We start from the raw sequence: 12450 nt of genomic DNA, 5'->3' as shown, positions 1-12450 counted from the left end.
ATTTTTTCCCCATTAGTTCTTTATCTCTTCTTTAGCCCCTACCATGCGTGAAAGAAATCACTGTAAAACTGCACTTCTAATATTTACTATAAGGGCATAAACATGTGGCACTAAGATGTGCCCCACTGGGGAGCTAAAATGCAAGTAGGAGTTAATGTAGTTAACTGTCCCATATTACAGCTAACCAGACCATTTTACTAGCATCTTTCTGTGTCTTAATGATGAGCTATTTGAGTCACTGACTTTGTTCAGCAAAAGTAACCTTTTTAAAGCATAGAATTAATATTATAGATTATAACAAAAAATGTCAGTTAATGAAAGCTTTCTATCTAAAGCCATCCCAGTTTGTATCCGTTTATTTAGTTCAAAAGAAACGTTTCTGTAAGTCACTCCAGAGGGGTCCCATAATGAAAGTGAAACATTCTGTGTACAAAACCATTCTCTAAGTCAGCAGATAGTCATAGCATATGGCCCATATAGTACACGGGGGCTAAGGTATGAACTCTATCTAAACCCTTTAAAAAAATTTTTCCATTCAGTGTTTTTTTATTTGTTGTTTGTTTTTTAGTGGGAGAGAGGTCAGGAAAAGGACAAAGGGAGAGGGAGAGCAAGAATCTTAAGCAGGCTCCATGCCCAGCGCAGTATAGAGATCATGACCTGAGCCAAAATCAAGTCAAATGGTTAACTGACTAAGCTACCCATGCACCCCTCCATTCAGTTTTAACCTAGTGTCACTTTGTAAATGTTAACTGTCTGCTAAAAAATATTTACAATCCCTCAACATAAAATGTTGCAGAATTTTAAAGATACAGGATAATAGTAAAGATGTCTTTGAGGCTCTTTGTTCTCTGCCTAGAGAATTTTTCATCTTTTTTTCCTATTTGTTCCCAGTGACTGATCTGGTAGAAAAGATTAGAAGGGCTCTTTAGAGTTCACAAGTATAGATTTTCTTGAATACCTTCTTCTCAGTCTGGTTTGGGTTTTTTGTTTGTTTGTTTGTTTGTTTGTTTTTTATTAAGGCTATAGACTTTACTTAGTAAGTAACTCAATATGTAATACCTGATTGGGTTTTTGTTTTTAACTGAAAATTTTAAGGATTAAAAATTGGACATTTTAAACGTGTCTTTCAACAGGTGTTAGCAGAGTTTTAATGAATAAGCAGAGGAGGTAGCCACAGGAGTACAGGTCGTAGGGGGCACCTGGGTGGTTCCATCAATTAAGCTTCCAGTCCTTGATTTCTGGCTTGGGTCATAATCTCAGGGTCATGAGATTGAGCCCTGTGTCGAGCTCCGCACTGGACATGGAGCCTGCTTGGGAGTCTCTTTCCCTTTCTCTCTGCTCCCTGACCCATCTCCTGCTCTTTGTCTCTCTCTCTTTCTCTCTCTCTGTCTCTGTAAAAAAACAGAAACAAAAAAAAACTGTCTTCATTTATTTTCCATCCACCCCTGTAAATTGGTATAGTAATTGCAAATAGTAGTTACTCACATGTAGGAGAGGATGTCAGTGATGGCCTTCAGTTAAATGTTTGAAATAACAATTAGAAAATGAACCACAATGAACTCTGTCTGGAAATTAAATCATATTGTGGGAGTTTGCTGTAAGGAATTATATTTAATATTAGTCTATTTTCCAAACTGCTATGACTTTACCCTTCTGTAACCCAAAGCGCAACATGAGGGAAAGATTTCTGTAACTGGAGATTATCTCCTCCTTTCTACTCAGCTCAGATCATCAGTGAAGTCCTCTTAAAAACACCAAAGTGATTTTTACTATGCTTCCCACCCACATGGGAAATACTATAGTTACTTGATCAAATTCTCCTTAAATTCAGCATTTATTTATCTTCCCACTACCTGCTTGATGATATGTTCATCCTAATATAAAGCATAGATGGCATTCATAGTCTTCATTTGCTACCTCCAAATGTTTCCCCTCCACAACAGACTTGGCTATCAGGAAAGAACTATATTAAGGGGCTCCTCAGCCCACATAAAAAGACCTTAGTCAGACACAATGGATGAAATTCAGCTGAAATTAATGTTTCGATTGGGACATAAAAAGCTGGCAGGGCTAAAACCGGATAGGAGGGTAGAGAAGCTTCTCAGGTGCTTTAGAGCTAGGTCTTTTCAAGTTTGGCTTCATTCTTATGATGGTGAGTAGCTAGATCAAAGGTATCTTTATTTAAATAAAGTTACCAATATTTATTACAAATCTAAATACAAAAGATTTTAGTATTGTATCTCTATTCATTGTTATTGCTAAAAATGACACATAGTACATGGCATAATGTAACTACAAGCACTTAAAATTTATAGTCTATTAAAAATGCTAGCTGTTAGTTCTCAGTATAGATCAGTCCCCAAAGCTTCAGTTGAATAATCTGCATTTGGTTTATCTGCTAGATGGTGATCATTGTTGACCTGTAATAGAATGGACCAAAGTGCTTGGTGAAATTTGTTTTAGATGGCTCCAATTTTCATTAGACTTTTTAAGGAACACTGTCTATAGCCCATTTTTCACCAGTTTTCTGTAGGCCATTAGCCAGGGGATCAAATCATTCTTAAATACTGATAGATCGTTCTCTTTAAATGATTGGGCAATTTCTTTCATCTTCCTCCTGAATTTTAGAATGGCGAGAGTATCATGGTTGAACTTGCAGCTGGACCTTTTGGAAACAATGAGAAGGTAGGGATGGCAATTATATAGAAATGGCTGTCAGTGTATATATGTGTGTCCAGTTAATAATTTTGCCTTCCTGTGTAATCCATTGGTCATGTAGTGCATGTTAAGGTATTGTAAAACTTTATTTCTCACAAAATATAGCCCTTTTCTTAGTTATTCTAAATTATTAAACACCTATTGACTTGGGTTTCATCCTAGAATGATGGAAACTTGGTGGAAGCCACTGCTCAACCCTCAGCTCCCCATGAGAAAGTAAGGATTGTATTTCAGATATGTTCATTGGACTTTAAATCATACCCTCTGAGACAAGACTCTTCTTTGGGGGAAAAAATCCAGATTTAAAAAAAAAAATCTGTTTCAAGGCCAGAGTCCTATTTTTGGTAAAAAAGAAAAAAAAAAGGTTAGATGTGGGGATACTGGACTAATACTGTTAACCCTCAGGTGTTTTGGGTTTCATTTTTCCAAAACTGTATCTATTTCTTTCAAGCTTTCTGTGCATTCAGAGTATATATGTGTGTAGCTTAGGTTCTCTGATTTTAAGTTCTTCTAAAATGTCTATTTTAAAATGTTAGAACAATTACTCTCGTATCAATCCTTCCCTTTCTAAGAGATATGGGTAAAGATTCGTAAGAGGTTTATTAGTGCCTTTTTTTTTCCCCCCCATAATTACAGTTACCAGTAGTCATCAGGGTACCAAAGCTGGCCTATTTCTCAGTAATGAGTGTGTGCCTCATGCCAGTTTCAATACTGGGTTTTGGAGACATTATTGTACCAGGTAAGCAGTTGTTTGTAACAATTCGGTAAGAATATACTGATGGTTTAAAATTGCCAAATGTGGGGCGCCTGGGTGGCTCAGTGGGTTAAGGCCTCTGCCTTCGGCTCAGGTCATGCACTATCCCAGGGTCCTGGGATGGAGGCCTGCTTCTGGCTCTCTGCTCAGCAGGAAGCCTGCTTCCCTTCCTCTCTCTGCCTGCCTCTCTGCCTACTTGTGATCTCTGTCAAATAAATAATAAAATCTTAAAAAAAAAAAAAAAGTTGAATTTAATAATACCAAATGTATTGCACTTTCTATGACTTCTATTTTAAAATAATAGTTACGTGTTAGGAAAAGTGGTTTATGATTACCAGGCAAGGTCATGATCAACAGAAGAAACATAATAGAATGCCAGCTTGTAGGAAATTATGATACAAAAAATACAGCATATAGCATATCTTCTCTGACAATTGGATTATTCTCATTGGGCTACCTATAGGATAAACTTAATCCCAGCCCAGGAATAATATAGCCTAGAAGTATTTACTAGTCTTTCTTAATCAGCCGAGAGTTTGTCCTTCTTTACTTTTCTTACAGTCTCTCTGTACTAACTGCCTTTGAAGGAGTAAAAAGCATGGGCTCATCTGCAAAAGCCCTTTCATTTACATAGTAAAGCCAGGCAGAGAGAGAAAAGCCAACAGCTTTGCCTTGTGAGTTGGCATGGCAAAGTCCAGTGTAGCAACTCTCTTAGTTCATTTTCTAGGATAGATCACGGGTTAGGCCACAAAGCAAATCTTAGCAAATTTAAGAAGATCGAAAGTACATACCAAGTATATTTTCTGACCACAACGGTATGAAACTAGAAATCAATAACAGGAAGAAAACTGGAAAATTCACAAATACATAGAAATTAAATAAAATAGTCTTGAACAACCAGTGCATCAAAGAAAAAATTAAAATAGAAATTTAAAAATATTTTGACAAAAATGAAAAGAAACAATATCCAAACACTTACAGGATGCAATAAAAGGAGTTCCAAGAGGGACGTTTATAGTGATTAGCACATACATCAAGAAAATAGAAAAGCAGAGAAGCACCCTAACTTTATATGTAAGGAACTGAAAAAGGAAGAACAAACTAAGCCCAAAGTTAGCAGAAAGAGGAAAATAGGATTCCGCAGAAATAGAGAACAAGAAAATAGTAGAAAAGATGAATAAAACCAAGTAGAAAAGATGAATAAAACCAAGAGTTGGTTATTTTATTTTATATATAGATTTTTAAAAATTTATTTGAGAGAGTAAGCGAGAGAACACAGGAGGAGAGGGGGGAAAGAGCAGAGAGAGGGAGAAGCAGACGCCCTGCTGAGCAGGGAGCTAACTTGGGGCTTGATCCCAGGACTCTGGGATCAGGACCTGAGTTGAAGGGAGATGCTTAACCGACTGAGCCATCCAGGTGCCCCAGAATTGTTTTTTAAAAAGATGAACAAGGGGCACCTGGTTGGCTCAGTCATCAGGTGTCTTGCCTTTGGCTCAGGTCAGATCTCGGGGTCCTGGGATCTAGCCCTGCATTGGGCTCCCTGCTTAGCAGGAGGCCTGCTTCTCCCTCTCCTACTTCCCCTGCCTGTGTTCTCTCTCTCGCTGTGTCTCTCTCTGTCAAATAAATAAAATCTTTTAAAAATAATAATAAATAGGGACACCTAGGTGGCTCAGTTGGTTAAGTGTCTGCTTTTGGCTCAGGTCATGATCCCAGAGTCCTGGGATCGAGTCCCGAATGGGGCTCCTTGCTCAGCTAGAGCCTGCCTCTCCTTCTGCCCCTCCCCTTGCTCATGCTCATGGGTGCTTTTGCGTCCTCTCTTTCTCAAGTAAATTAATAAATAAAATCTCTAATAAATAAATAAAGACATAAGCAAAAATGACAAGCCTTCAACTAGACTAACCAAGAAAAAAAAGAGAGAGAGCCCAAATTGATCAAATCATAAATGAAAGAGGAGATATAACCACAGAAATATAAAAAATTTTCTCTATGTCACGGAATATTAAGCAGCTAAAAAACATCATGCCTCTAAACACTGTTTAATGGTTTGGGAAAATGTTTAGCAATGGCATTAAGTTAAAAAAAATTATATAAAATTTTGTCCAGAATTTGAGGTACCTTATGTTCTCACGGTATGAAAATGAGTGGTAAATACAAGGCAGCATGTATTGTTGCCATAGTTAATAGTTGAATTTGCATTGCTGTTACTGTCTTAAGAGAATAATGTGTTTGATGGGTGTTTTTTGTTTTTGTTTTTGTTTTTTTTAGGCCTTTTGGTTGCATATTGTAGAAGATTTGATGTTCAGACTGGTTCTTCCTCTGTATACTATGTTTCCTCCACAATCGGTAAATTTTTATTTTGTCTTCCCATTATGTTGTACTGTCTTTAGGAAAAGGTTGAGGTCTAAAAGTATGGAGTCCTGGACTCTGATTCTTCAGCGTTAATTAATAAGTTTTCCCATCAAAAAGAAATAATACTTTACTACCTATATCATAAGGTTTTGAGGTTTAAAAAATTATATGTGAAAGAAAATGATTAGATTTTCTATCTTAAATGCTTATTAGAGCATCTGGCACATGACTAGTCAGTAAATTATATAATATTAGATTTTCTCAAAATACTATATGATTGACAATGTATTTATATAAATGAATATATGACACAATAACTTCTCACCTGGGACAGCAGAAATGATTGTCATTTATCCCTCTATTTCTCTTACTGAGAATAGGAAGCAAGCCAAAAAATACTTCTAAACATATCAAACAGATATCTCAAAGTCCATACCAGAGTTCTTTACTCTTAGATAAGTGGCCTGCTTCAGAGCCATTTAGATACTGTTCTGGCAAAGTTTTCAATTCCACAGTGGAGTAAAATGCAGTAAATTAAAAGTGTATGCTAGTAGGAGAGAAGGTTATTACTAGGAATAGGAACCTGACAGCAAGGAAGAACAGCTAAGTGAAAGGAAAAAAAATACTATAAGGAAGTAAGAAAAGCAGTTCAAGGCTACTGAGAATGGTATTATCAGAGGGCATGGATGTATTAAAGTCCAGTACCAGTCAGTGTGATAGAATACAAGAACACTCAATGCAAAGGCAGGTAAGAGGGCTCTGTCCATTGCGCTGTATAACTTCGGCAGTTCACTTAACTTCCCTGGTCCTCCATTGCCTTGCCCGTCCTTAAAATCAGGAGGTAAACTGAGCTGTCTATAAAGGCTCTGTTAGCTCCAGTATTCTGAGATCCTGTGTTCATAGTGAGACGCTGAGTCATTAAGGAGAGATCAGATGATGTTTTGTGTGCCCTTGTTGAAGAAGTCCAGGAAGTATATAATCAGAATGAAGATTTTCCAAAGCAAATTTTAGTACCTACAGGTACAAATTTTAGTTATCTAAAATGTGCAACAAACAACTCAGCATCCTTAATGGTGACCGTTAATGGAGATTTCTTAAATTATTGTCTTTGTCAACGATTAATGATTCGGATAATTATAATCGAAACACTAACCAGTTTCCAAACTTTCAAAAGCAATGAGGTATGTCTCTGCTAATGGCTGTGTAGGAAAATAACAAAATGAGGGAAAAAGTCATAGGGCAAAAATTGTTCTCAGAAATATTTGAAACCACCACTTCAGTGAAGGAGTCAGAATCCACTTTGGTAGCTGTAGGTCTAAAGTCAACTGCCGACCCTCTGCTCCCATTCTCTTGAAGCTGACTTGTTTGTGCCTCATTCTTCCATGTGCCATTGGGAAGTGGCAAGTGGTCGTTGGAAAGCAGCAGGTAACATGTAGAAATGACTGATAATTGATGTTCTTCTTACAGCCTATGCTGTTGGCATGATACTCACATTTGTTGTTCTGGTGCTGATGAAAAAGGGGCAGCCTGCCCTCCTCTATTTAGTTCCTTGCACACTTGTTACTGCCTCAGTTGTTGCCTGGAGACGTAAGGAAATGAAAAAGTTCTGGAAAGGTAGCAGCTATCAGGTATGTGCTTCTATCTCAGTTACCAAGCTATGACATAATTCACTGACTAACTTCATCTGGGACCCACCTATATATATCACAGCTTCTATGTGCCCCAGAGTTTCCTTGGCTCTGTCAGGACGTCCAGGTTTTTTCCACCATTACCACCTCACTGTCCACCAGCTGCTCAGCAGTTCTCATCATCCCTACGGTGGTCTGATGCCAAAACCCTGGTGACTCCAACCAAAGCTACCAAGAAGCAGTGGGAGGGCCTCAGGGAAAACCAGAATAGCATTTCAACATGAGTTTTCAAATCCACACACAAATAGATTTCACGACAAATCATACTCTGTCAAGTCTGAGAGACCGACGTTATCTCTTTATAGTAAGAGTCCTGAGGTTTTGCAGATAAAAAGCATGTACTCTTAGGGCGCCTGGGTGGCTCAGTGGGTTGAGGTCTCTGCCTTTGGCTTGGGTCGTGGTCCCGGGATCCTGGGATCAGTCAAGCCCCATGTCAGGCTCTCTGCTCAGCAGGGAGCCTGCTTGCCCTCCCCTGTCTCTCTTCCTACTTCTGATCTCTCTGTCAAATAAATAAATAAAATCTTTAAAAAAAAAAAAAAGCATGCACTCTCTACAGCACCTAAATGGGTCTACCTAAATTAAATAGGGTACCCGTTTCAGATTTAAATGGATCAAGACCAACCTCCCTGGAACAGAAAATCGTGATAGCAGAATCTGTGGTATTTGAGCTTTTTCTTCATTGAAGTTAAAACCCTTTCTTTTCCTGAATGTTCTTGGTATTCCAGTTAAATTTGTTTCCATTGAAACTAAAGAGCATTGGGAAACTCCAGCCTGTTAAAGGTCAGGGCTGTGGCATCGATCCCTTCATGAGGCAGTTAGCTCTGCTTTGCCCTATTACAACAAACTACCTTCCTCCATCTGCCCTCATACATGCGTGTTAATGGTCACATGAACAAAAACAGAAGTACTTTGGGTGGATGCCTGCAATTCTTTTAGTAGATAAGCAGTTCAAAGTTCACATCCATCTTGTGGTTGGTCTATAGCATCATCTTTATTTAACAAGAGATGATTCACATACAAAGTTAGACTCCTACGTTTGGAAGAAGCACTGTCTAGAATTCTTTTGGGTAAATCTTATCATTCCTTTGAAATTTGGTTAAAATAATAATACCTGCTCTGTCTACCTCACAGTGTCATTGTCTCAACTTATATTTGTGCACAAAGAATTATGGCCACAAGGCTCTTAACTAGAGTAAGATAGCTCATAACTTTTACATGAAAAGGACACCCACGTAGAGTTTTTTATTTATTTTAGATTTTTAAAAATTAAAGTGTGTTCTACAACACACCTTTGAAAGTCACATCCCAAAAAGTACTCTTCACAATCATTTTCTTAAAATAGTGTTATATTTCTTCATTTAGCAAATGTTAGTTAAGCAGTTCTGTGAGCCAGGTGCTATTTTAGGTGCTGTTGATAAAAGATGTTGATAAAAGGCTTACTCTCACGGCCTCTTGAAAGTTAGAGGCGAGTGGAGGATGCAGATAGTCACGGACAAAGTGTGATAAATGTATTTATTAGTTATGGTAGGGTGTCATGAAAGCTAGCATTAGGACACCCAGTGCTTGTCATTTTGTGACAGTCAAAGGTGATTTAGGAAAGACTGCTTTTTTTATTTTTTAAGATTTTTATTTATTTGAGGGGCGCCTGGGTGGCTCAGTGGGTTAAGCCTCTGCCTTCAGCTCAGGTCATGATCTCAGGGTCCTGGCATCAAGCCCCGCATCGGGCTCTCTGCTTTGTGGGGAGCCTGCTTTCCTCTGCCTCTCTGCCTACTTGTGATCTCTCTCTCTCTCTCTGTCAAATAAATAAATAAAATCTTTAAAAAAAAAAAAAACTTTAGAAAAAAAATTTGAGAGAGAAATGAATGGGAAAAGGGGGAGGGGCAGAGGTGGAAGCAGAAGGAGACTTCTTACTGACCCAGAATCCTGACCTGACACTTAATAGACACTTAACTAACTGAGCCACCCAGGCACCCCTTAGGCAACGCTTCGTAAAGAATGTTAAATTTATGTTGAAACTTTAAGACTGAACCATGTGTTCCATATGGAGGGAACCATGTCTTGAAATGTTCAGAGGGAAGAAATCATGGCACATTTAAGAACTAAATGAAGTTTAGGATGACTATAATGTTGAGTAACAGCAGGAAATGAAAACTGGAGAAAGATACTAAATAAAGCAATTGATGGTAAGAAAATTCATTTTAAAATATCTGAAAAGTTAAGACAACTTTAGTTATACACTTCTCACTTTTGTAGTGTGGTCTCATAATTTTATTAGGTAAAGACATTCAAAATAAAAAGTGTGCGGTCTGGTACCAGACTGCCTAAGTTTAAGTCTTGTTTTGTTAATTATTAGCCACATAACCTTAGACAAGTTACTAGCTTCTTGGTGCCTCAGTTTCCTTTAATGTAAAAAGGAATAATCATCATCCTACTTCAGAGGGTTGTTGTAAAATATGCAAATTGCTTAGAATAGTGTGTGGCACATCATAAACACTGTGCATTTGCTATTATTATTTATAGGAATCGAGGTTTTTTGTTTTGGTTTATTTGTAGGCTTGGTTGTTATTTTTCAGTTCATTAACTAGGTTTCCATTTTCCCAGTTTGAATATTAAAACTTCAGGTCTTTGTTAAATCTGATTCTTTTAACTTATTTGCAGAAAGATTTGATAGCCATCACAAGCCTCACGGGGGGAAAATCTGTTAAATGCAGCCATTTTCCCACTGTACACTAGATTTTTTTAAAACATAAAGAACAGACACATGCTGAAATTTAAGGCAAGTTAGTTGCAGAATATTATAAACTACTGCCAGAAGAGAATTTTTTAAAGAAAATTAGCATTTTCAGAAGTCATAGAATGTAATGTCTTCACAAAATTATTCCCGTGTTACTGCGAAAAAGAAAATCTCATTGCTTCTGTCCAATCTTTAAAGTCAAAAAATCAATTTAGCTTTAATGTTGTCATTTGTGGGAGATAGTATCTTTTAGGCTTTGGAATCCATTCTGGCAAGTCACTTGGTCTGTTAAGACTCTGTCTCCTTGGGCGCTTGGGTGGCTCAGTGGTGTAAGCTTCTGCCTTCGGATCAGGTCATGATCCCAGAGTCCTGGGATCGAGTCCCACATCAGGTTCTCTGCTTGGCGGGGAGCCTGCTTCCTCCTCTCTCTCTCTCTCTCCCTACTTGCGATCTCTTTCTGTCAAATAAGAAAAATCTTTAAAAAAAAAAAAAAAGACTGTCCCCTCATCCATAAAATGAGGTTGGATCTATAGGCTGTTAGGAGAATCTGTAATTCATAGTGGTGGGTTACCACAGGGCTTGGTAGGGCAGGGGGATGAGATCAGGTAAGTCAGTCTAGGCTGAGGCTTTGAAAGTATAACTTAGAACCTCAACAAGCGTGGTAAATAAAGGAGAGGGAGACTAGGTATCAACCCAGTGTAAGGACAGCCTGAAGATCAGCCCTGGAGTCTGGCCTCAGGCCGTTGTTCATCTCATCTCTCAGGGTAACGTGTCATAACCTTTTCCCTCCTCTCCCCTGCCTCCATTATGTTCATAGTATTGCCAGACTGTTCCAAAATATGCCTTATATTCCCAACTCAGAATCTTCCTTCTCAAAGCAGATAGCCAAGAGTTCTTCAGTTGAAATTAGGTTCACCTTTCCCCATATTTTTTATGGACTTTGTACTTTTAATACTTACTAACATCTGCCTTGTAGTGTAGACATTTATGTGTGCCTCCCTCAGTAAGTTATTATCTTCTAGGTATCAGGAACCTACAGTGCTGATAACAGTGTTTTATGTACTATAAATTCTCAGTTAATGTTATGGAAATTTTTCATGCAAAGCAACTTTAATGTTTAGTCCTTAATCCACTGACCTTTAGTCACTTTTGTGTGTATAAGCTTGTGTTTTAGCAGTCCTCATAGAATTACCAAAATTATTATAAAGTTTGTAAAATTGAGGCCCTTTTAAAGCATTAAACCAGACTTGTGTCTTTACAGTCTTTATATATAATCATTTTTTTTGCAAGTGCCAAAAGTTTTTGCTACTATTTGATAAATCAAATATAAAACAGATAATACAAAATAAAACCAGAATCTAAGGTGATGGATGGCACACTTGTTTATGCTGCTAATCATTTGGTTCATTCCAATGCCTGGTATTGGAGTGAATGCAAGAATAGTGGTAGTAAAAAGCAGGCCTTTGCACTACACACTTTTTAAATGTCATGGTTTAGCCCTGATAACCTTTTTATGCTTTTTTCAAAGGGGAAATTATACCCCATTTGTTGCTAAAACATAGAGACTTTGTGAAAGAACTTTAGTATTTTTTTAGTTTTTTGGCCCTCTCTATGAATTTTTCTGATCAAAAGAAGTAATATTTCTATAGGATTTCAGTGAAGTAGTACTGATTTGGAAATCCTAGTTGTATATTCTATAACTTAAAACTACTAACACTATTACTTGCTACGAACTTTTTTCCTTGACTGCTTCAAGAACTATGATTCTCAGTTCCATATGATTCTACCCAAAGTCTTAAGTTCTGATTACCGTAGAATAAATAAAGATATTTCTTCTCTAGAGAGAAAAGTCAAGCAGTAGCCTAATTACTTTGGCATAAAGAACAGCTAGGAGACATCATCATTTTAGGGGATTTTTTTGTTTGTTTCTAATACTAAATCAGAGGAGTTAGATTTATGTAACAACCACCAGTGGGTTACATTTCCTACCCAGAGTAGGAAATAAGTGTTCAGTTTGTTGATATCCAGTAAACAGTGGGTTTGTCTCTGTTAAATGTCACTAGTGCTTCTAATTATTTTTAGAAGTCACAAGCTGTAACTGACAAGTCAGAATACAGAGATACTTAGAACAACGCTGCTTTAATATCAACAACTCTTCAGTTACTCCCCTTTAATGAGAGTTTTAATAGAGTGTTTCTGGAGATTGG

At 37.6% G+C, this 12450-nt stretch overlaps 1 protein-coding gene across 2 annotated transcripts in view; it reads left to right on the top strand.

Annotated features, from left to right (window-relative positions):
* Positions 1–12450, top strand: part of SPPL2A (signal peptide peptidase like 2A) — a 51934-nt gene that overhangs the window by 35446 nt on the left and 4038 nt on the right. The window contains exons 11-15 of one of the 2 annotated variants that reach the window (XM_059372817.1): positions 2629–2685; positions 2881–2934; positions 3355–3457; positions 5738–5815; positions 7289–7449. In XM_059372817.1, coding sequence (XP_059228800.1) covers positions 2629–2685; positions 2881–2934; positions 3355–3457; positions 5738–5815; positions 7289–7449 — 453 coding nt within the window. The remainder of the gene's footprint in view (positions 1–2628; positions 2686–2880; positions 2935–3354; positions 3458–5737; positions 5816–7288; positions 7450–12450) is intronic. The other variant, XM_059372818.1, reaches the window with a different exon arrangement.

This window comes from Mustela nigripes, chromosome 13, assembly GCF_022355385.1.
Source record: "Mustela nigripes isolate SB6536 chromosome 13, MUSNIG.SB6536, whole genome shotgun sequence".
In the NCBI taxonomy this organism is placed as follows: domain Eukaryota; kingdom Metazoa; phylum Chordata; class Mammalia; order Carnivora; family Mustelidae; genus Mustela; species Mustela nigripes.
This window is presented reverse-complemented; position numbering and strand designations above follow the sequence as displayed.